A 20,926-nucleotide genomic window follows, 5' to 3' on the forward strand; every position below is an offset into this window, starting at 1 on the left:
TCCCTCTCTCTCTCTCTCTCTCTCTCTGCCCCTGCCCCTCTCGCACTCTGTCTCTCTCTCAAAAATAATAAAAATAAAATAAAGAAAACCTTACAATTGCAAATAAGTTATTACTGTAGCTCTAAGCTCAATTTGGCATTTCTAAGCTTTCTTTTCTTTTTATCCTTTAAGTCATACATCAAGGGGCACCTGGGTAGCTCAGTCGGTTAAGCATCCGACTTCGGCTCAGGTCATGATCTCACGGTCTGTGAGTTCGAGTCCCACGTCAGGCTCTGTGCTGACAGCTCAGAGCCTGGAGCCTGCTGCAGATTCTGTGTCTCCCTCTCTCTCTGCCCCTCCCCTGCTCCTCTGCCCCTCCCCTGTCTCTCTTTGTCTCAAAAAACAAACAGTTATCTGTCTACCCATTGACCCCACACACCTGCCATCCAAAACCCAACCTCCCATCTACCTTCCAGTCTCCCTTACATCTCCCCATTCTTTCATTTCTCGTCTATTTTAAGTGCCCTTGAGAAAAATGAGAAAGAAAAGCAATTTCTGTTAAAATTAATACTTACTGATCCTTTGGTTTTAATTAAAATGACCACATTATATTTATTGTCCAAAATATGGCACTTGTAAGAATAAACAGGGCATTATTGGTAATCATGCTGGGAAAACCAGCATAAACCAGGACTGTTCTGGGTAAATCAGAACATAATGTCACTCGTACATAATAAGTTCTCCTAAAAATCTGAAGTGAGATTCTAATATCGTAGTATGATATTTTTTAGTTAGATTATATGATATGTGAATTGTTGATTTGTATTCAAAATATAGAGTGGGTCAGATTTTTAAATATTGTATATGTGTGCGTTGGTGTAATTTAAACATGTTTTTTTTCAGCATTGGTTCCTATACATGTAGTTAGGATAGTAGTTAGCTCTCCAATTTGAAATCACCTAGATATTTAATTTATTCCATCTTGTTGCCTTGCTTTGGGGTTGATTGCTCTCCCATTAATCCAGTGGAAATCTATAAATCACTTTCTCCAGGTATACCATTCACCAGCGTGCCACGGGGACTGTAAACGAGGAGGAACACCCAGTCTTTGTGTTTCAGTGGTTTACAGTGTAACTGGGGATTAGGGCTAGCAGAATTTATGCCAAATAACCGCATAAGCCAGCGATGACACATGGACCAGAACAGGAAGTGTAAGTGGTAGAAAGTACAGGAACTAGTAAAGGGGCCAGCAAAGCTAATTAGAGGGAGCAGAGACTGCATTAGAATAAGACCCATTCTAGCACTTGTTGGCAACCTGGTGGAAAATAGGCGGGAGTTACTGGTTTATCTAAGATTTAATGGAGACATATGTAACTTATTAGCATATGAAGTAATTTTACCTTCCTCTGAACGCTCATCTCTATCATGTGTTCACTGTGTGATCTTTGACCTACCTATTTCTTAACCCTTCTGGCCTGTTTCCTCATTATAAAATAAGAAACTTAATGGTGCCTACTCATAAAATTGTTAAATTGGTTAATTAATATAAAACATTTAGGACTGTGCCCGATATTAGAAAATCACTGAGAAGGCTCTATTTCTGTTACTGTGACAAGACATCTTTAAAAGAAAAGTAGTCAACTAAGTCAATGTTTAATTGTAACTTACCTCATGTAAGGTATCCCAATCCTAATTTAAATTTGCCCTTATTATTTACAATTTCTTTTACAGCTCGAAAGTCAAAGAAGTTGGGCAAGTTAAAAGGTATCCACGAGGAGCAGTCACAGCAGCAGCCCCCGCCCCCACCCCCACCCCCCCAGAGCCCCGAGGAGGGGACAACGTACATAGCTCCTGCAAAAGAGCCCTCGGTCAACTCAGCGCTGGTTCCTCAGCTGTCCACAATCTCACGAGCGCTCACGCCTACCCCTGTTGCGATCCTTGAAAACATCGAGCCTGAGATCGTGTATGCAGGCTACGACAACTCAAAACCAGACACAGCCGAAAACCTACTCTCCACTCTAAACCGCTTAGCAGGCAAACAGATGATCCAAGTCGTGAAGTGGGCAAAGGTACTTCCAGGTAGGCATGCCTCTCCTTTCAAGGTCTGCATCCTGAAGAAGAGAAGTCAGGGCAACACATTTCACCATTTCCCCAAGAGTGCAGTTGGAGTTAGCTTTCTGTCAGGTCCTCATAACCAAATTTTGTAATCGCTACCAAACTAATCAAGTGTGTAGGGAAAATCTGTCAATGTGCTCATTTCTCCTGAGCTGTTAGGTCTAAGGGTTCTGTTGTTAATCTACGTTTCTTGTGCTGGTGATTGAAATAGGACATTTCCACCTCGAATTATCGATAAGGTGAAATACAATCTGTTTGTGAAAATGCAAGTTGAGCCCATTATTAGCAGCTCATAACCAGGGCTAATCTTAGCATAGACCAGTAAACCATGACCTATCAAGTAAGTTGTAGGAGATCCTGAAAGACTGTTCTTTCTGAAAATATCATCTTGCCTCCGGCACCCTTTAAATTGTCCTTGAAATTCCTACTGTAGTCACTTTTTATGCTATAGAATTTTATTAATAAAGTCCTTCTTAATCTACAGAAACATCACTTAGAATTGTTATCACATTGTCCCAGTTCATTAATCAAAGCAGTTTCTTGGGGCGCCTGGGGGGCTCTTTCTGTTGAGCATTTGACTGGATTTTGGCTCAGGTCATGATCTCACGGTCATGACATTAAACCCTGTGTCAGACTGCACTGGGCATGGATCCTGGTTAAGATTCTCTCTCTCCCTCTCTCTCTGCCCCTCTTTTCCACTCGCACTCTCTCTGTCTCAATAATAATAATAATAATAATAATAATAATAATAATGTAATTTATAAGCAATTTCTTGGATTACCTATGGTCAGCCAAGAGGCATAAGAGAAAAGATTGGGGAAAGCTCTGATGATTGGGTCTGTGAAGAGGAACATGTCCTGGTGAAACTCTGCAAACAGAAGAATACCATGATGTCCCTGGAAATACAGGGGGTGAGAAAAGGAACAAAAGATGGGCTGATGTAAGCCCAGAAATGAAGACTGTAAGAGAGAGGAGGACAGATGCCAAAGACACTTACTCTACTTTATATCTTTGTTGAAGTCCAGTATTCTCCCAGACGAGGGAAACAAGGAATAGTACTTTTTCAACCACTGCAAATTCACAAAAGTTAACTATAGATATGTAGGAGTTGACAGTTATTAAAAGTCTTTATTTGAATGTTAATGTGAATAGGATGAAGCAAGTTTTACAAGTTAACACAAATTCTTTCAGTCTAACCAAAGGTTTTAGACCATTACCCACAGTGAAGCTGTCTGAACTCCCTGGTTTTGTTTGTTCTGGCAGTTCACCCTCATTGAAAGTTTAGGGTGAATTTAAAATGAAACGTTGGAGAGTCTGGGTGGCTCAGTAGGTTAAGCGTCCAACTCTTGATTTTGGCTCAGGTCATGATCTCACGGTTCATGAGATTGAGCCCAAGTGGGGCTCTGCACTGACAGGGAGGAACCTACTTGTGATTCTGTCTCTCTCTGCCCCTCCCCTGCTCGCACACACATGCATGCATGCGTGCGCTCTCTCTCTCTCTCTCTCTCTCTCTCTCTCTCTCTCTCTCTCTCTCTCTCAATAAATAAACTTAAAATAAGATGTTAAACAGGGCCATGCCCATGGTGGGTGCTCCTTAAATGGCTATTGAATTGATCTGAGTCTGTTAGAGAAAGGTGACTATTTGGGGTTGCCTTAAGAAGCGTCTTCCTGGAATGTACTTAAATGCTAAGTGTATTTCTGTGATTAATTGTTCTGTTCTTCAGGATTCAAAAACTTGCCTCTTGAGGACCAAATTACCCTAATCCAGTATTCTTGGATGTGTCTATCATCATTTGCCTTGAGCTGGAGATCGTACAAACATACAAACAGCCAATTTCTCTATTTTGCGCCAGACCTAGTCTTTAATGAGTAAGTACCTATTAATTAGCCTTCATAAAATAACCTGCAGAGTTATTTGTTATGCTTTTTTTTATGATTTCTAAACATAAATCATATGTATATTTGTGAAAGAATCCACTGACACTAGCATTTTTAAGAGTAGAAAATCTATCATTTAAGAATTTAAAAATCACTTTTTGCAAAATTATAATGCACATGTCTGCGTATATATAAATCAGTTTATATAGATCTCATATAATATGTGGGAATTGTCCCAAAAGAAAGATGATCCAGTTGGCTCTAAAAACTTGACTGGTACAAAGCCCCGATTAATAGAAAACAGTCTCTTTTGGTATCTACTCCAGTTGAGAAGACTATCTAATTTCTAGGAAATGTGAATGTATGAAGTGTCAATTTTTACATGCATTCATACAGTGGTTCTTTTGTTAACAGTATACAGCTGCTCAATGTGTTTTCATGACAATCATAATTATCCTTCTTTGCAATCATAAAAGAAGCCGAAATGTTGTTCTGTAGTGAAACGTTTTTAGTTTTATGACGCATTTTAAAAGATCAAAAGAACTGTAAGAGATATTTCTTTGGCCATGAATTCCTTCCTATGTTACGTGTACATTTCAACGCCGTTCTTATTCCACGTTAGCACATTTCGCATATGTTTGTTTCCAGCAGTGCTTCTTTGTAATTGTTGGGTCAAGAAATACCTAAAATAAAAAGGAACATTTGAATTATGATAGTAACCACATCACTATTCTAACAGATGGCTCTGTCTAGAGATAGGAAAATAGGGGGTTCTGGTAAGGAAGGAAGCGCATAAGAAATAGATTGGTGATAAGAGCAATGCAAAAGATTGATAGTGGACACATAGTGCCGAGACACCTAAATGGTTCCAGAGCAGTTTACCTAGGAAGGCCAGTTCGCTCAAGTATGGCATGTCACCAAGACCATTTCATCCCAGTGTAAATTGGGAACATCCACTGTTGGTTCCCAAGGTGACCCTCCTTTTGGTGATTAGTCGGAAAGAATACTTCTACTGAACATAATTTTTCACCAAAAGAGTGAAGCAAGGCTAAACAACCAACATGCACATTTTCATTTACTTGTGTTCCTCATTAATCAGTTGATATTATATAGCAAGGCTTTTTTTTTTAATATGGTCTATAAACCAAAAGAAAAACACATTAAGGGAGGTCATTGTTTTAAATTTTTTTTACTATTTATTTTTGAGAAAGAGAGACAAAGTGTGAGTGGGGAGGGGCGGACAGAGGGGGAGACACAGAATCCAAAGCAGGCTTCAGGCTCTCAGCTGTCATCACAGAGCTTGACATGGGACTTGAGCTCATAAACCGTGAGATCATGACCTGAGCCGAAGTCAGGGGCTTAACCAACTGAGCCACCCAGGCATCCCAGAAGGTCCTTGCTTTAAATGGAAGTGTGGGTAAACAAGAATTGCTACTCAGGCCATCCAGCATGTCTCCATTTGACTTTAACAGGAGTTTTAAATGATCCGTTCAGTCCTATTTAGCACATATATTAGAAGTTTTTCTCATAAAATACATATAACTTAAAATTTTTCCATTTTAATCATTTTTAAGTATATAGTTCAGTGGCGTTAATTACATTCACAGGGTTGTGCGACCATCGCCACTGTCCGTCTCCAGGATTTTCATCATCCCAGACAGAAACTTTCAACCCATTAAACAGTAACTCCACAGTCTTCCCTCCCCCAAACACCTCATAACCTCTAGCCTATGAATTTGCCTTTTCTAGGTGTTCCCTATAAGTAGGGTCATACAGTATGTATCCTTTTGTGTCTAGCTTATTTCCCTTAAGACTCATGTTATCAGGGGTCACTCTTATTGTAGCATGTACCAGAATTTCAATTTATGGCTGACTATTATTCCATTATATATAGAATCAGTCCTTATTGTTTGTAGATTCTGTATTTGTGAACTGACCTTCTGACTACATTTCTTTGTAACCCCAAAGTCCATACTCAGAGCACTCCCATAGTCCTTCGTAGATGTGCCCAGAGCAGCAATAAATTAGAGTTGCCCAGTGTGTACATTTCAGCTGAGACTATCTGCCTTTTTGTTTCAGCCCTCTTACTGTGAACAAGTGGCTTTTTCATGGTCTACTTAGTACCATGTGGGTTTTTTTTTGCATTTTTGTGCTGTTTTTTGGTGATTTCATTGTTTAAAATGATGTCTAAGCATAGTGCTCAAGTGCTATCTAGTGTTCCTAAAGCAAGATGGCTATGATGTGCCTTAGGGAAAAAAAATATAGGTCTTAGATAAGCTTTTTTCAGGCATGAGCTATAGTGCTGTTGGCTGTAAGTTCAGTGTTATGAATCATATGTATATATATGTGTGTGTATATATATGTGTATATATGTGTGCGTATATATATGTGCATATATATATAATAATATATATATATATATTAATAAGGTATGCTTAAACAGAAATGCACATAAAACAGGATTATATATAAATTGGTTGATAAAGGTGACCAGTGGCTCTCGAGAACTTATTACCCTTAGGAGGAGCAGTTCAGTAGTCACTCATTCAGTATTTGCTGCAACTTTATAGAATATAACTACCTTATTTATTTTTACCAAATAGAGAACATTGACCACATTTTATTTATCCATTCATCTGTTGATGGACACGTGGGTTGTTTATACCTTTGGCTATTGTGAATGTTGCTACTATAAACATTTGTATATAAGTATCTGTTTGAGTCCCTGCTTTCATTTCTTTTGGGTATATACCTAGGAGTGGAATCTCTGGAGCATATTGTAATTCTGTGTTAAACTTTTGAGGAGGTGCACCCAGGTGGCTCCGTCAGTTGGGCAGCCGACTCTTGATCTCACCTTAGGTCATGATCTCATGGTTTGTGAGACAGAATCCCTCACTGGGTTCTGCGCTGATGGTGGGGAGCCTGCTTGGAATTATCTCTCTCCTCTTTCTCTGCCCCTCCCCCACCAGCTCTCTCTCTGTCACTAAATAAATAAATAAACATTAAAAAGTAAAAAAAAAAAAAAAAAACCTTTTGAGGAAACACCATACTGTTTTCCACAGCGGTTGTAGTGTTTATATTCCCACCAGCAATGTAACAAGAGTTCCAATTTCACCACATCCTTGCTAATACTTATTTTCTGTTTTTGGGTTATTATTTTTTTTTAATAGCCATACTATTAGGTATAAAATGTTTTGGGCTGGGATTTTTTTTTTTGAAATATATTGACATATAACATTGAGTAAAGGTAAGGTGTACCTGTTGATTTGATACATTTATATATTGTAATATGATTGCCCTTGTAGCCATCTTAGTACCTCTATCAAGGCACATAATTCTTTTCTTTCTTTTGGTAGGGGTAATTAAGATCTAGTCCATTTGCAACGTTGAGGATTATAACATAATATTTTATACATTCACTATACTGTACACTAAACCTGCAGAACTTAGTTATCTACTAGTTGCGGGTTTATACCCTTAAAACGGCATCGCTCCTATTCCCTCCCCCTCACCGCCCCCGTAACCACTATTGTACTCTCTGTTTTTACAAGTGAGCCTTTTTTAGATTACACATATAAGTGATATCATACAGCATTTGTCTTTCTCTGTCTGACTTATTTCTTAGTAGTTGTGAAGTTGTATCTCATTGTGGTTTTGCTTTGCATTTCCCTAATGACTAATGATGTTGGGCCTCGGTTCATAAGCTTATTGGCCATTTGTAGATCTTCTTTGGAGAAATGTCTATTCAAGTCCTCTTAGTCATTTTTAATTGGGTTGTTTGTCTTTGTGTTCTTGAGTTGTAGAAGCCTTTATGTTTTCTGGATATTAAACTCTTCTCAGAGATACAATTTGTATATTTTTCCCATTCTGTGGGTTGTCTTTTCACTCTTCATAGTACCCCTTTAAAATTAGAGTTTTTAATATTAATGAAGTGCAATTTATCTTTGTTTTCTTTTGTTGCCTATGCGTATGGTGTATTCTGTTAATTTGTAATAGTACACACATATCCAAGTGTACAGATTCTGAAAAAAGTACAGAATTGTAAGAATCCTTTTTAACAAGTGAGATGTAGGGGAAAGCAGCTTATATTTTAAATCTAAATTAATGTAATTAAAGCATTTGGGAAATAAATAAGAAGCCCAAAATAGAAAAGGCCATATATGCTTTGTGTGCATTTGTTTGTTCTAAAAAAAAAAAAATCAAGACAAAATGGAAACACAAAGATTGTTTTCCAATGTTATAAACAGTTACATGTTATTATATAATTATTAGACTGAAAATTTTGTCCCTGTTCTCCAAACTTTGACCTCAGCCCCAACCTAGAGTTCTCTAGTTTTCTCTCAACTAAAGAGCAGGGGAGGCTTGTGTTTTTCAAAGTTGAGAAGGGGGAGAAGTGCCTCTCAGAAAACATTCGGAAATGACCTACAGCCTTTTGATCAGATCACGCCAACAAAAAGAGCTTGGTGAGTGACTCTGTCACAGAACCTGTGTTTTTTCGGGAGACTACTAGGGTTAGAAAGAATGGCCTGCAACTAAAGTCTGAATGCATCCTCCTGCTTCATCCTGCATTCATTCAGGGAATACTTACTAACTGCCACCCATGTTCTGAGTGGTGGTTCTCAAATAGGGAAAATACATGTATATAGTCCTCGTCTCGTGGAACAGACAGTCTAATCAGGTAGACAGATATTGACCTGAGAATCCTCAAATTCCAATTCCAAGTATTGAAAGGGAAAGTACTTTAAGGGCAGTTAATGGGAGGTATTGATCTAGTCAGGAAAGCCTTCCCTGGGATTGATTAAAGTAGTGTGAACCAGGTGTAGGGAGTCCAGGAGGAGGGAAGCTGACCTAGACTGAGGGACCAGCATGTGCAAAGCCAGTGGCAGGAAGGAACTCAATTCAGAACAGTGTGAGGATGGGACATAGAGGGAAATGCAAGGATGTGAAAGGCAGAATCAACAGGAATCACTGGTGGTCACATTCAGGTAGAGAATGGAAGGGAGGAAGTAGTGGGTGTCGGGGATGACCTCCAGGCCTTCACCTTCAGTGCCAGGTAGGATTTGGTGTCATTCCCTGGGATACGGGAGCAAAGGTAGAGGACCAGACTTTGGAGGGGAAGAGGTAGGGAGTGTATGACACCAGTTTTGAACATAAGATTGAATTGCCTTCCAATTATTCAAGAAGAGATATCAAATAAGCAGTTATTATAGACATCTGAAGCCTAAAGAGAGGAGCCAGCTGAAGATACAAATTTTGAATTCATTTTAGACGCAGTGGTTAAAGGAAGCAAGACAGGGAAGTGCTACACATCACAGATCCCAAGAAAAGTGAGGGCTTCAAGAGAGACAGTATGGCTACTAACGTTAAATGCCATGTGATCTGAGTGAACTGGAGAAGTGAACCACAAAATAGGAAGCACATGTCACTGGTCACCTGCCAACACTTTGCACATTCATGTCTGCTGAACGTGTCCCTGTACTTTCCCTCAGCCAGTTCCTGTACTCCATACCCTTCCAGCAAGTGAGGTAAGGAACGGGCATTTTGTGTAAGGGAGTAATATACGCCATTCAGCTGAGGCTAGAATGCTGTGATGTGATCCCGCCTTGCTCTCCCACTCACTGTTTTAGGCTACCTCTCACCTGCACTGGCAGCTCTTTTTCAGGTATCTGTATCCCCACTTTGTTTCACTGGTACCTCCTCAATGAAATCACGAACTTTGTCTTAATTGGTTTTTAATTTCCAGCACCTGGCATAGGCCTAGTGTCCAAGGCAAAGGAGGAACTCTATAAATATTTGCCGAATAAATGAATTATTGAACAGATGAACCAAACAATCTATTAATCAGTCTGGAAGACACTTTCTAAGTTATCATTGCTAATTATGAGGATGACATTTATGATAAAGAAGTATGATGGGGGTGCAGTTTTCATGAACAGAGGCTTTGCTGTTTAAAATGGTGAACAAAATTTTAATGGTTGATCCTTTGTGTTTGCCTTCGCCTGTGAAACAGATCTGAAAGTTACCAGAGATCTTATCTTCAGCTGTGTACTGGCTTTATTGGAGTTGGAAGAAAGGTGGGGAGCAAGGAATAATTAAGGAAAACATTCTTTCCAATATTTTTTTTATTAAACATTGGGGTGAAGATATGAGTTAATACTTTAAATTAGCATAGAACTTTTCTTATTATAAATGCAAAACTTTTCAAATATGTATTAAATGATTAATTATTCAATTGTACCTTGAAACAGCTTATCATATATTGCTACAGATAGCTGCAAGTATTCAAATTTCTTATCAATTCAGTACACATATTAAAACTCCCATTTAAGCCTGTAATGAAATTTCTTCCAATTTTTTTTTTTTAATTTCTGAAAGGCAGATTTAGTGTTACCACTATGTTTTAAGTCATGGCCAGCATTTTAGAATTAAAAATATATTTAAAGGGATGCTTGCATTCCCTCAAGTGGTAGCCCAACAAGAAATGTTTTTTGAATGATCTTTGACTGTCTTTGTGGTTCTGAACCATTTGTGTACGTATATATGTATGTATGTACGTATGTATGTATATATTTTTGGTTCAGAGACTGTTGGTAGGAGCAAGAGTTTAAGTCTGGGTACCACTTTCTGGACCCCTCCGAGTGAGTGCCCTGAGTGTGCCAGACAGATGCATTAGCCTCAGTTCCTTAGTGATGGAAGATGAACCCCCGCCACTCCCACACCCCGGCTGTGTGATGGCAGCACCAGGAGGGAAGTACAAACTCAGTTATCAGTCATTGTCTGTTTCATGGAGTGCTGCCTGTCCCTGCTGTATCCCCAGGGGGGACCACTGTGCTGCCATAGTCCAGTTGTCCTTAGTGAGGGGCCCTCCCCAGTGCTCTCAAGGACCCTCTGCTCCTAAGGTCCTAAAGCTCTAATAGGCCTGGCTCATACCCCAGCCGTGTGTTCCAAGGCCGTGTCATTATTGTTGGGGTGTCTTCATGAAGGCAGGCACAGATGGAGTTAGAACATGGAATGCCCCACCCACACCTCCCAAGGCATCATGGTCAGTATTCCTGAGCCACTCGAGGTGGATTCTGTGCCTGGACCCTTGCTCCAGCTGAGAGCCAGTGATGGATGAGGGACAGGAGTTCTGGTGAGAGGAGCCAGGGAAGTGGGGTGAGCCTGGATAAGCTTCCCCTTTACTGGCTGCATTTGCTTTTCCTCCTCTCTCCCCAGTGGTTCTTCCTCCTCTGTTCCCTTTCTGCTGCTTTCAGACAGGATTTCTTACTTCCCCTGTGCTCACTGGGGCACTGTTCTGTGTAGTTTCCAGTATCTGACCTCCACCCTTTCCCTTTTCCTTCCACTCCCTCTCCCTTCCCTCCTCCTCCTTCTGCTCCCCCCTCCTTCCTTCCTCCCTCTCCGTCTCCTTCTCTTTCTGTGCCTGTCTTACACACACACACACACACACACAGGCACGCCTACCTCCTGTCTGAAAAACCAGCAGCCTTCTGAGATTTTCTCTATTTGGAAATCTCCATTTGGTCAGTATGAGGAAATAAACTTTGAAAGAAGAAAAAGTGTGCCTTATCTTTCCCTCGGACCCTGTGGAAACAAGGCCCTATCCTACCAGTTTGAGGGCCAGAGTCTGCAGCAGAATGGTGTGGCCATTTTGTGTGTTGGACGGGAGTTGAAGCTCCCCCTTTCCATGGTGCTTGCACTGCCCTTCCCCCCATGGTTCCCACCACTCCCTGCTGTTTGCACCTGGCCCTCTTCACTCAGGAGTCTGACACTCCTAAATAGAGAAAAACAATGTCACAAGTCAGCAAATGGTGAATCCTTGTCTATAAGGTTCAGAAACATGACAGAATGGAATTACCTTTCTTTTGCGTAAAGTTCAGGTGTGGAAGACACTGTGCCACCTGAAGGCGACTAGGCAGAGGGAAATCTAGGGGAAGGTACAGTGAAACCTGAGGAGATCTTATAAGCTACAAATGAGAGATAATCATCTAGTCCTATATGGGAGCAGAGGAAAGGTAGGTACAGAACTCAAAACAAGGGGTATTTCTTCCCTTCTTTTTTTTTTTTTTTGATTCTTTTAAAAACAGCTTTTCCTCCCCATAATCAACCTACCACAATGATAGGAAGTAGAGTCGGAGCAAAGAGTTACTTGCAGACATTTCCAGCAAAGGAGTTTAGAGGAGAGAAGTTCTTAAATAAATGGGTAACCGCTATGGATGCTTCTGCTGAGTTCCTGCTCATCAAAGAAAGTTCCCAAGGTGAGCCCGTAGGGGCCGGGGACCACCCTCACCTGAGAAGGGTGAGAACACTGAAGAATCCCATAAGGACTGGCACCATAGGTAGACTTTCTAACTCACTCCTTGACACGTCTTCTTTTTCCCCAAACCCTGCCTTTCATTTTGGACTGCTCTTGGGTGAAGGAGATATGTGATATTTATTCAGTCCATTCAGCAAATATTTCCTGAGCGACTTCAATACACCAAGCACTGTTCTGGGCACTGGAACAACAGGGAACAAATGAAATTCACACTCTAGTGGTAGGTGGGTGGGGTGGTGGAAAACATGGAGGCAGCATGAAGAAGTCCCACCTGCTGTGTCCCCATGGCTCAGGTAGCATACCATCATCCTTGTAAACAACCACGAAAAAGTGGCATTTAAAACGATAAGGTGCAGTTTGGATTCTCTCAGAGGATGTACTAGCACCCTTGATTAGCCACATTGACCTCCTGGTGGTGCTTTGAAGGATCTAAGTCCACTCTTGACTCAGGCCCCCTTTATACATGCTATTTGCTCTGTGCAGGAGGATGGTCCTTTCTCACCTTCTTGTCTTAGCTCAAATATTCCTTATTCAGAAGTCCGACCACCAGATCTAGAGAGACTCCTGTAGTCAGTCCCTCCCCATTATATCACACATTTATTTTCTTTGTAGTAGGTCTCCTGCCTGCATGATATAGACTCAGGGAGGGAAGGCCTGTCTGGTTTATCTTTTCATACCCAGCACCTAGAATACTGTCTGGCATTAGTAAGTGCTTGATAAACTAATTAATTTTAAAATGCTATTTTCAGCATTATTTCCTGCTGCTTCTTTGCATAAATGCTATGTGAACCAAATTAACCTTTCTCTTCTCTTAGTCCTATCTTTCCACTGCCGTGCCTTTGCTAACATTTTCCGTTTCTCTCCCTCAAGCCCAACCCAAAGGATGCCTCCTTTCTAATGACTTCTCTTCCCTTCAAAATCAGAAGGGACTTTTTTCCCCCAAAACCTTTTTTTCTTTTCTTTTCTTTTTCTTTTTTTTTTTTTTTAATGTTCATTTTTTTGAGAGAGAGCATGTGTGCACAAGCAGGGGAAGGGCAGAGAAAGAGAAGAGGACAGAGGATCCAAAGCGGGCTCTGTGCTGACAGTAGAGAGCCCCATGCAGGGCTCAGACTCGTGAACCACAAGATCATGACCTGAGCCAAAGTTGGTCTTTGGCCGACTGAGCCACCCAGGCACCCTAAAAACCTTTTATCTATATTACTTTCTTCTGTATCAGTTGTTTGCTGCTTTTTGTGTTTTATATACATTTTCACTCCAGATACACTGAAATTTCTAGAGCACAGAAAGTATACTTGAAAAACTTTTCCTTAATGTCTAGCAAAATGCTTTTTACATAATTGGCACTTGGTGGCTATTTTTGGTTTGTTAATAAGTACTCTTTCTAGCACAAGCGTCAGATGCAAGATCCCTGATACAGGTTTACTCTGCAGTGCTCTTAGGGCTTGGCGTGTGAACTTCATGAAAAGGATTCATTTTTGTAGGGTTCTCTCAAATTTTACTTCAGGAACATTGTTATATATTAATATTTCTTACATGTTGCTTCTTGTAGCGTACCTGAGAAATTTCCTGATAGTTAATGAAACTGGGAAATTTCCAGTTTAGTATGAAATTAAAACAAAACATAAGAAACTGCAAAGAGAATGCACTGTTGAAGCCATGTGGAATCATACAGAGACTGCACAGAGTAATAATGATGCAAGAAACATGTCTAAGATTCAATGTGAATAACTAGAGGGAGCGGTTTTTTATTTTGAATAAAAGTCAGAAACAGTTTAATACGACATGTTATCTGTAAAAGGCTTAGTTAGTGTGGCCAATGCTAGCATGTTGCTTTTTATTTCAATCAACGTGCCCAAGGACTTTTGTCTCTCCAGCTAAAAATATTCTTCCTTTCAATAGAAAATAAAACCACTAGAGTGAATTTATTTTTTAAAAAATTTAATTTCAATGCAGTGATTATTATTGCAGGATTGGGGCAGGTGGTGAGGAATGGCTTAGTCAGTTACAAAACAAAGGAGAGCACTAGGCTTCCTCCCTTGACACAGGTCATCCTGTGACAGAGGACGTCTGTGTCATCCTCAGACACAGATGGTGTCTTTGATCATGCTCCTCTAGGTTGTAGGAAGAGAACACTTGAATGTGCCCTGATATACAAAGTATTCACTGAACTTGCATCTCTAAACAGTTCTAGAACCAAAACCGAGCCACATAATTATCCATTTTTATCGTATCGTACATGACAGATGATTTGGTTTTAATCCCTCACTTCCACCTATGAACCCTAAGCAAATTAATAGAGTTGTGTACTTGGAGGGCTCTGAAGAGGTTAATTTTTGAGGGGTGGTTCTGGGATTGATACTTTTCTGAAAAAACTAGTAGGGAAGGAAAAGAAAAAAGAGACGGCCATAGTTGGTGACCTTCAGCCTTCTTAGTAAAGCTCATCTGTGTTTCCATAGTAGGCGTACTGCCCCAGACAGGGTCCACATTTACAGATGTGGCGACCATCGTTTAAAGGCCCATCATCTGTGCTTCCCCCACCTTGAAATGACCACTGTCTCAATAGAATCAGAGGAATTATTAGTATATAAACTCCTAATTTCCTTTTTGCTACAGGTATAATGTCACTCTCTTAGTCACCTTGGGCTGCTGTAACAAAAATGCCACAGGTTGGGTGGCTTAAACAGCAGGCATTCATTTCTCACAGTTCTGGAAGCTGAAAGTCTGAGATCAAGGTACCTGTATGGTCATGTTCTATGAAGGCCTTCTCCCTGGCTTGCAGATGGTGCCTTCTAATTTTTTTTTTAACGTTTATTTATTTTTGAGACAGAGAGAAACAGGGGAGGGGCAGAGAGAGAGGGAGATACAGAATCTGAAACAGGCTCCAGGCTCTGAGCTGTCAACACAGAGCCCGACACGGGGCTCGAACTCACGGACCGTGAGATCATGACCTGAGCCGAAGTCAGACACTTAACTGACCAAGCCACCCAGGCGCCCCACAGATGGTGCCTTCTTACTGTCTCCTCATGTGGTGCAAAGAAAAAGCTCTGGGGTCTCTGTTGCTGCTTCTGCTGCTGCTTTTTTCTCCTCCTCCTCCTCCTCCTCCTCCTCCTCCTTGTCCTTCTCTCCTCCCACCACATCTTGGGGGCTGTGCTCATCTAAACCTGTTTACTCCCCAAAGCCTCACCTCGTACTGTCATTACCTTGGTAAGGTTTAGGACTTCAACATAGGAATTTGGGGAGTGCAGGGGACACACATTCAGTCTGTAGTATCTCCATTTACATGCATACTATGTATGGTACAAGGGCAGTCAATAGTCAAGTGGTTTAGAGGGGAAATTTGAAGGATGATGAGCTGGTGCTTTTAGAGCTTTTGTTTATATAAGTTATAGCTATTGGTATTTACCCATATTAGAAATTAAAACAGGGGCACCTGGGTGGCTCAGTCAATTAAGTATCCAGCTCTTGGTTTCAGCTCAGGTCATGATCTCAGAGTTTGTGAGTTCAAGCCCCACCTTGTTAGCATAGGGCCTTGCTTGGGATTCTCTCTCTCCCTCTCTCTCTGCCCCTCCCCACCTTGTGCTCACTGCCCCCCCCCCCCGTCTCCTTCTCTTGCTCTCTCTCTCAAAATAAGTAAATAAAATTTTTAAAATAAATTTTAAAAAAGGACAATATAAGTGAATATCCTGATCACTTCCCCTAAAGTGAAATTTAAATCTCTTAATTGTTTAGCTAAAAAAAAATGATTAACAAAGACTTGGATTTCATGAGTCATTAATAAATATGGAGAATACCTACAATATGCAAAGCACCACCATGGCTGTTGTAAGGACAGAGTTTCCATTCTCTGGAATATTTTATGGTGTGGTTTGTGAATTAAGACCTAGACATATGTGTAGTGGCCCAACAGGACGAAGACCACATGACAAGTGACAAGTTTTATTTAAGAGGGGTGTTCCTGGGTGCTCCAGGAGTTTAAAGTGAAGGTGATTCTCTTGGGCTGAAGTGATCAAAGAAAGCTGCCTAGTGGGATTGTATAATTTTAAAACTGGAGTCGGCCTCCAAAGGAGGGTGAGAATTTGGATGGGCACAGTGAAGACAATGCTTTACGGTCCACAGGTGAGGAACTGTACCTGAGCAGGAAAGGGGGGGAGTCTCTGACGTTCACAGCTGAAGTTCTCCACCTGCTCATAGGTCAGGAAGAGCTGCGGACTCACACTTCAGAATGGAGGGGGCTCTTTCCCACTCTCCTTTTCTTCTCGTTAGTTCTGATTTCCCAAATCTCCTTCCCTCCGCAGCTTTTTGTTTTTGTGTGTCTTGTCTCGTCCCTCCACTTCTGCGTGACTGTTGCTTCTTCCAATTTTTCTCTTCCTCTTTTTCTCCTCTGTGTTCATCCCCCTGTGGCTCTCCAGCCCTTCACTGCCTCTCATCTATCAAATAAAAATATTACATCCTGATGTCAGCTTAGTTTTTAGGTTGAGACATAATTGACATGTAACATTGTATTAGTTTCAGTGTACAACGTGATTTGATATTTGCACATATTGCAAACGATCACCACAGTTAGTCTAGTTAACATCTGTCACCATAGTTAATGCAGTTTTTTTTCTTGTGATGAGAATTTTTTTTAATTTAATGTTTTATTTATTTTTGAGAGAGATAGCATGAGTGGGGGTGGGGCAGAGAGAGAGAGGGAGACACATAATGTGAAGCAGGCTCCAGGCCCTGAGCTGTCAGCACAGAGCATGATGTAGAGCTTGAACCCACAAACCCTGAGATCATGACCTGAGCTGAAGTCAGACACTTAACCGACTGAGCCAGCCATCCAGGCACCCCATCTTGTGATGAGAATTTTTAAGATCTACCTTCTGAGCAACTTTCAAGTTCTGAAACGAGATGTGTTCAGGTTTTCATACACCTTTGCAGGGGGAAGAAAAACAGAAAGAACAAAGTTGCTGTTTCACTTCAGTATGACCTTTCTTGCTCTCTTCTTTGGAGTGGTAACCCAAAATGGGAAGCTTTTTCACTCACGTTCCACCCATCTTGGTCTTGGTCTTAGTCTTAAAATCATTGAAATTGTTCCAGAAGCTACTCGAAGAAGTGACTTTGATTTTCTGATTTTTATTATATTTTGTATCCTTCCTGACCACTATCCTTTGTACTTGTTGCAGAAAAACACTGCTGTCAACTGGCTGCCCGGCCCCACCCCCAGCCCTTTGTGCTGAGCAGTAGTGAGGGAGGGGTTCGAATCACAGTCTCTTTCCAGGTTGTGAGGCCCAGTGTCTGGCTGGGAATGGGGTCCTGCCTGCTTTTGAAGCATCGGCCTCTACCCTCCATGCTTCTGGTAGATGAACCCAAAAACTCCCCCCAAAATCATTTGTCATTAAAGACTGCATGGCCATTTTGTTCTGATTAGCGAATGTTCAGAAGTTCATAGAATTTCAGAGTATAAGGGAAGGTTAGGAACATCAGCTGTGCTCAGCTATCTTGACTAGCAGTTTTCTGCAAGTGGGTAAAGAAGATGAGAAACATTTAGGCTGTGCTTTGAATAAGCGTTGTGTTCATGTCACTTCATGCACATGTGTAGTATGGTTTCAGTGTTGCTGTTTTACAGAGGAAACAGATGTCACTACGGGTATAGTGGCCTGGTAGTGTTATACTCACTTCACCCAGTCATGAATGATGCAGTTGTTCATAATGTCCTGAACAAAATCTGCTTTGTGACAGATGTTCAGAATAATAAGAAAGGACACGTGGCTAATGTCTAATAAATTAATTGAGTTGAACATCATCTTTTTTTATTAGTATTTAGGCAGATGACTTACCAGCTTTTAGAATGATTCAAACTCAAAAACAAAAAAACGTTTCTTCCAAAACCATGGCACCCAAAAACATTTTCTAGGACCCAGTTTGATTAATGAATTGAGTAGTGTCTGTGATAACAGTCTCTGGGGGTTCGGCTGTTTTCTTCTTGCACAGTAAGACTTTGCAGGTAGAAGGAGGAGTCCGCGGTCCTGTCATGCTAGCACAGTTGCTTTCTGCCTTCTGCAGCCCACTCTCACCACGCGCGCACTGGCGGGCACCTCTGTGTGAGCCACACTCTGCCGTTACCTTGGAAGCCTAACTGAATACCTGGGCTTTATCGGAGTAAATGTCCTTCCTTATAACCTGGGCCAGGTCTGTGGCTAGAATAATGTGACTTTGGCTTCAAGAAGACCATGACTCCATAAGTTGCGAGTTAATACAAATCTTTTATTGTACTAGGAAAAGTGCTTTGCTGTCACCCTTTACCCACACAATAGTCTAGCCACACTCCTGAATTCAGCAATGAACTTTGTTGACATTCTTGAAATTCAGTGGTTATCAAGGAGAAATCTAGCCTTTTTACGGCTCCTTTTCACAAGTGAGGAAACTGTGGTCGTTTATTGAAAGTAAGCCATGTCTTTAAGTCTATACCTAAAGTGTCCCGGTTTGAGGCAGTAATAGCTCACTGAAGGTTTTCTGTCTTCTGTTGGAACATCTGTGGTCTGCATATCATGAAATCTGCAGAAATTTAGTGTTAAAGTCTACATCCTACAAAAATGAGACTTTGATAATTTAAAAAAAAATCCTTTACCAGAGAATATTTGTTTTTTGTATCCTTTCTATGTGTCGAGCAATTGAGGTGTTAAATCTTAACATGGTTTGCATTTTGTTAAGTGCTCATGAGGTTCTAAGCATGCTATTGGGTATTTTAACCTTAATATAGCAGGTAAGAGGAAATTTTCACAGTGGGTTATAGCTTCCTGTTTTCTTTCCTGTACCACAAATATGTGTCCTTGTACCAAAAGAAATTGTGCTATGTAAGTATTTTAAAACCTAAGGTACAAAAGAGTGTTTTACAAAAAACTGTACCTAAAATATATGGTGAAAAGAATTTTTTTCATGATTTCTAGGACTGTCAGTGGCAAATTATGGTCATGTAGCCAAGCCCTTTCTCAGTTTTTAGATTGTCAAATATGATTTGATCTGTGTAACATCTACTGAAGTCAGTGGCCATTTGTGATGCTTAGGTTCAAGGGTACTTCTAGAAAAACACATCCCTTCTGGAACGTCACTTAAGGTGACAAACAAAACACTGAGTTAGCTTTTAACTCTTACTAGAGTTGGCCATGTACAATTAATAGAGAATTGATGAATGTCATAAAGACCACTGGGATACCACTCTCTGGCTCACTAGTCCAGAAAAGCAACATTCTCCAGCAATTCCTAGACCAAAGTGACTAAGTTCTGCCCTGGCTGTAAATAAATGACGTAAATACTATAACAGACATCAGAACTGCAGCTAGCCTAATGGTCCTTTTATGGATACATCTTGTTCATCGGTTAAGGAAAAATCTGGTAAGACTATGAAAAAAAATGTATATCATACACTGGAATAATTTGGATCTTCAAATTGAGTTCATTTTTATTTTAATTAAGGTTGGGGGGTGTGGGAAACCTGTTTGTGCATGTTATTTTTTAGGGAAATAACAAGCCTAAGACAGGGACCATCTGTTAACACTGACCACTTAACACGATGTTACATTTATTTGGACATAATAATGTGGTCTGCAGCATCAGATGTAAGGTCTGGTCTTTCAGATCGGCTGTGATTGTGCGTGCACCACACCGCTGAAATTATTTCACTCTCTGTGTAAGACTAACAGTATTACAATGTAATACACACACACATTCCTAGGGGCAACTTATAGAAGTAAGAGCAATGTTAGCAAACTTGCTTGTGAAGTCTTGAGGCTCCAGGGAGCCTGGCCCTGAATGAGCCCTGCTGGGTGTTGTTGGTATCTATATTTTACGAGCAACTCACAGTGTGTGAAATCCATTGGATTTACCTGTTCTCAGTGGCTACCAGGTATTTATTTAGCACTGGTGTAATTTGGGATCTACATACATACAAAAATCAACCACAGATGATTATCCAGGAGAACACGCGCCTTCGAAGTGATGAGAGTTGCCTGTTGCTTAATCCATGGGCTAACGTGAAAAGTTTCTTTTTGTAGCTCCTTACTAAATAAAGTGATGTTTGACACCCCTGAAAGGTATTTAGGTGACCAGGGTACACTTTAGTGCAATATTGCTAAAGAATTGTAAGTTAAAAAACGTCACTGTACCTTTCATAGACTCCTGTAGTTGAAAGAGCTGGGGACCTTTTATGCTTTGGCATTTATAAAATCAGCCAATGTGAAGGGATTATGTTTATTAAATGTAAATTCTTGGAAAGAGAAAAGAGTGATAAAGGTAGTTGTATTTTCCCTTCTCCCTCAGGGTACCAGAACTACAACAGACAGACCTTTGAGGAAGTGTTTCTGACTGACTTTCTGAAATTATGGTTTATTAAAGAATTTTTACTCTTACTGCTTTTAAAAAACATTTAGCACAGCCTGCAGTAAAAGTACATACAGTAAGATTAAAAATCCATCAAGACACAAAAAGGTGAAAGGCAAGTAGCAGAAACCGAGAAGAAAAGAGATTATTTTATATATTATAAAAGAAGAAGAATGAATGAAAAGCCCGAACCCTAAGAGAAGCTACATAATTAATGCACATCCTAGTTTCTTAATCTCAATCAAAGTACAGCAGATAGGATCATGGGCTGCAGAGAAG

The 20,926-nt window shown here is 40.6% G+C and overlaps 1 protein-coding gene across 2 annotated transcripts in view; it reads left to right on the forward strand.

Moving 5' to 3' along the window:
• NR3C2 (nuclear receptor subfamily 3 group C member 2) overlaps positions 1–20,926 on the forward strand; it is a 345,301-nt gene that overhangs the window by 274,565 nt on the left and 49,810 nt on the right. For both annotated transcript variants that reach the window (XM_053216884.1, XM_053216885.1), the window contains exons 5-6: positions 1,711–2,058; positions 3,819–3,963. In XM_053216884.1, the coding sequence (XP_053072859.1) occupies positions 1,711–2,058; positions 3,819–3,963 (493 nt within the window). The remainder of the gene's footprint in view (positions 1–1,710; positions 2,059–3,818; positions 3,964–20,926) is intronic.

Source organism: Acinonyx jubatus, chromosome B1 (genome assembly GCF_027475565.1).
Source record: "Acinonyx jubatus isolate Ajub_Pintada_27869175 chromosome B1, VMU_Ajub_asm_v1.0, whole genome shotgun sequence".
Taxonomy (NCBI): Eukaryota; Metazoa; Chordata; class Mammalia; order Carnivora; family Felidae; genus Acinonyx; species Acinonyx jubatus.